Below are 4,306 nucleotides of genomic sequence, written 5' to 3'. Positions count from 1 at the left end.
CAAATTGATCTGCGATTCGCGCCCCTGCGTTTTAAAGGAATGATTTCAAGCTGAAACCTGTGTACTACACTCTCATGGGTCAGCATCCCTTTCATGGTCACTCTCATGAGCACACTATGGATCACATCGAGAGGTTTGAGGACTTGGTCACCAGCATCAAATACAATGGAGTGTCCAATGATATCCTTTTCTGCAAGCTATTTCTTTATTCTCTTGCTGGAGAAGCAGCTAATTGGTTGAAGCAGTTGGAACCTGGTTCATTGACTACTTGGGAAGAGACCATGAACGCCTTTCTGCAAAAATTTTACGATGATGCCAGGTCTGAGGAACTGAGACTGAAAATCTTGACATTCTCTCAAGGACATACTGAGGCATTCAAAGCTGTTTGGGTGAGATTCAAATTGTACCAGCGAGACTGCCCCTATCATGGCTTCAGCAATGTGCAGCTGTTAGGTATTTTCTTCAGAAGTGTTGATTGGAGGTATAAGATGGCTCTTGATACAGCGAGCAATGGAAACTTCAACACCAGATACCCAGCAAAGCTGTTGTACTCATCGAAAACTTGGCATCTAGCAATAGTACCAAGAATGCTGATTATGAGCGAAAGAAGTAAGCTGGGAACGTGGATGGATCGCAGATTGCTGAGGTGAAGGCTAAGCTTGACTCTGTGCATAGCCTTCTAGTGGGTAAGAAGTCTGTCAGATTCGCACAGGAAGTGGAGAGTTTCGAACCTGAGGATGAAGCTGAGGAGGAAGATGTCAACTTTGTCAATGGATCAGGGTTTCAGGGTCAGAGGTTTGGTAATCAGCAAGGTAACAGAAGCTACAGTGGAAACAATCAGAGGAGCACCTTCAACAGTAATCAGAACTTCTCTGGTTACACGCCTATGCCTCAATACCAGAAGCCTTATTCCAACAACAGTTTTTCCAGAAACTACAGCACTCCTTCAGCTCAACCTCAAACTCCTGACAATGAGGTGAAGTCTATGTTGGAACAGATTCTGGAAGGACAGCAGAAGCTCACCGTGGACTTCAATGGAAAGATCGATGCTCTCTACCTTGATCTGAATGGAAAAATCGAGGCTTTGAACACCCATATGAAGCAGCTCGATACGCAGGTTGCTCAAACTGCAGGTTCTGTTAAAAGGCAAGAGGGTTTTCTTCCTGGAAAGACTGACACCAATCCGAGGCACCACTGCAGTGCCATCACGTTGAGGAGTGGTAAAATTTTGATTTCTGAGCCTAAAAATTTTTCTCCAGCTGCTGAGGTCGTGGATTTGGAAGATCTTGAAGAAGTTTCTGAAGTTGCAGAGCCGGTGTTGAGTGACACCACAACCAGTGTCACGCGTCACCAATCGCAAAGCAAAGCTGATATTGCTCCAAGACCAAAATCTGCTGAGAAAAAGGTTTACAAACCTAAGGTTCCTTACCCAAGGATCCCTAGGAAGTCCAAGCAAGAGCTAGATGATGCACAGTGCAAGGCTTTGATGGAAAAGCTTGTGATTGAGATACTCTTGGTTGATGCTGTGAAAATCACTCCTGTTATCAGGCATTATGTGAAGCGAATGGTGACCAATAATATCAGCCATGAACAGGGAGTGATGATGATTTCTGAGCAAGTCAGCGTTGTGATTCAGAACAGGATTCCAGAGAAGTTGTCTGATCCAGGAAGCTTTGTCTTGGATTGCTCCATCTTCACGGAGAGATTCAAGAGATCGCTGTGTGATCTGGGTTCAAGCGTCAATCTCATGCCGTATTCAGTCGCTGTCAATCTCGGCATGACTGATTTCAAGCCAACAAGGATCTCTCTTATCCTAGCTGATCGATCGACGAGGACACCTGAAGGAGTGCTGGAAGATGTTTCAATCAAGGTTGGAGATTGCATGTTACCAACCGATTTCATTGTCTTGGAGTATGGAGAGGAACCTAAGGATCCTCTTATCCTTGGGAGACCTTTTCTAGCGACTGCAGGTGCTATCATCGATGTGAGGAAGGGCAGAATTGCGTTGAATGTTGGAGATTTGGTCATGAACTTCGACGTGGACAAGCTGATGAAGAAGCCCACCATCGATGGTCAAAACTTCTACGTCGACACACTCACAGGCTTCGCAGAGGAGATGTTCCAGGAGATGCATCCTGCAGACCCACTGGAGAGAACCCTGATCTCGTCTGCATCTGAAGCAGAGCACCTGGACGAAATTACAGCATCATATGTCAAGATGCTGGATGCAAGCGAGCAGGTGATGCAGTTGGTGGCTCAAGAGGAACCGATAGAAGTTCCTGCAAAAGCCAAAAAGCTCAGCGATTGGAGTGAAGAAAAAGCTTCTAAGCTTGAACTCAAACAGCTTCCTGCAGGGTTAAGGTATGCATTCTTGGGACCTAATTCTACTTATCCTGTTATTGTTAATGCTTCCTTGAACAATGCGAAGCTCACTTTACTGCTAAGCAAGCTGCGCAAGTTTCGCAAAGCTCTTGGCTATTCTCTTGATGATATTTCTGGTATCTCTCCGGACCTGTGCATGCATCGTAGAGATAGCTGAACAATCTGTAGGTTATCTGAGCTGTCATCAACAACTACAACTGTACCAGCAAAAATTCATTTGTCATGAGATGGTTTACCATCATCAATATCAAAATTCATAGGAGCAGCTTCATTCTCAGGTGGTGGTGGTGGTATTGGCCGAAAAGAAGAGCTCTGATACCATGACAAAAATCCTTTAGAAATTGTAAAAAATTCTTTATATTTCAAATTAATATAAATAGAGAGGCTATACTTTATATACACAATATAATTAATCTTGACATATTATCGATATAGGACAAATATAATAAGGACAAATACAATACAGCTTTAATATGTCTCAATAAAAACAAAAAATGCTTGATTACATAACTTTGTGAGTTGCTTCTAGCTTTTTTTTTGGCTAATATATCCGCAATTATTTTAGCATTTCCGCATTGCTACCTACTTAATGGACACCATTTCTTTTTCTAGTTTTTTTTTTTCGACGAAAGAGACCATTATATTAAGTAGAAAACGTTGAAGTTACATAGTCTTTGTCTAAATAAGGACTTAACCATATTGGAGGATTTATACAACCAGGAAAAAAAAAGATGGAATCCGATTCTTTGCTTTTATTGGAGGATTCTAGTTTTTTATATAGAGCTTTTACCATATAAGTATTATTATAACTTTGTATAAAAATCATCATGTATATTTGAGAAATAGCAAAGCAAAATACCTTTAGTATGTAAATAGTTGAAACCACAAGAAACTTTTGGATTTATCAAAATTTTAATAACAAAGACAAATACCATTATGTCTTCATTTAGGATTAGTAACTTAAAAAAAAAACGGAAAAAACGGAAGGTTAGTAACAATACATGAGGATTAGTTCGTTTCTTTTTTTTTTTGAGAAAGGATTAGTTCGTTTCTCCATCTGTATATATATACACTTAGAATTAACCCGCTTACAGTGAGGGGTTAAATTTTTTAAATTTTCTTTAATTACTTTTAAAATTTTGACTAAGTTAAAATTGATGGTAATTAGCTAACTATATATATATATATATATATAAACATCACAAAACTAATATTTACGTGTATACATATCCATCGAATATAAATTTGAGTTAGTTTTGTGGTGTGTTTTAATTTATAAATAATTTTTAATGTGATGTGATGTTAATATATACAAATTTATATACATGTATGATTAGAATATAAATATGCATATTGTTAAAATAAAAATTTAATTATGAATATTTTATTTAAAATCAAACTATCAATGTCTGATTATATATAAATAGTCAAAATGAACTAACCCGTTTACTTCATATATTTTTCACTGGACTAAAATATTTTTCAACTAATTCCTAAAAAAATATTTTTTAAATTTTTGAAACATCAATTTAATTTATAGAAATAAGTGAACTGATTTTAGAATATAATAGTAAATTAATTATCAAACTACAAATAAAAAATATTTCAAAATTTATATAGTTTTTTCTTTGAATATATATAAATTTATTATTCTTTAAAATAATAGAATCCCTTTTAATATCTTAATAAGTAAAGAAATTAAATATACTTTTGATTTATATCTATATTTAATTTAATAATGTAAAAAACATTTCTATCCTTTTCTATTTCAATTATTATTTATTATTTGTAATGATATTTTATTTAATATCTTATAAAATAAAGTATTTATTAAAAAATTCTTAAATAATAGTATACAGGTGCTTAAGAGTAATAAAAAACACGACACTTAATTAAATTAGGGTTTTTAATTTGCCTTATACTC

The 4,306-nt window shown here is 36.3% G+C and overlaps 1 protein-coding gene across 1 annotated transcript; it reads left to right on the top strand.

Annotated features, from left to right (window-relative positions):
- The first annotated feature begins 281 nt into the window (after positions 1-281).
- Positions 282-2,539, top strand: LOC112087847. The gene is made up of 2 exons (XM_024157889.1): positions 282-578; positions 638-2,539. Exons 1-2 carry the CDS (start codon positions 282-284, stop codon positions 2,537-2,539), a joined length of 2,199 nt encoding a protein of 732 aa, XP_024013657.1.
- The last annotated feature ends 1,767 nt before the right edge of the window (positions 2,540-4,306 follow it).

The sequence above is a fragment of the Eutrema salsugineum genome, unplaced genomic scaffold (genome assembly GCF_000478725.1).
Source record: "Eutrema salsugineum unplaced genomic scaffold, Eutsalg1_0 scaffold_8, whole genome shotgun sequence".
Classification (NCBI taxonomy): Eukaryota; Viridiplantae; Streptophyta; class Magnoliopsida; order Brassicales; family Brassicaceae; genus Eutrema; species Eutrema salsugineum.
The sequence above is the reverse complement of the archived record's forward strand: the minus strand, read 5'-3'. Positions and strand labels throughout refer to the sequence as shown.

Excerpts from the sequence above, each read along its gene's own strand:
- LOC112087847 (XM_024157889.1), top strand. The coding sequence starts at position 282 with ATGAACGCCTTTCTGCAAAAATTTTACGATGATGCCAGGTCTGAGGAA. Across the intron at positions 579-637 it reads AAACTTGGCATCTAGCAATA|ATTGCTGAGGTGAAGGCTAA; the intron begins GTACCAAGAATG and ends GATGGATCGCAG.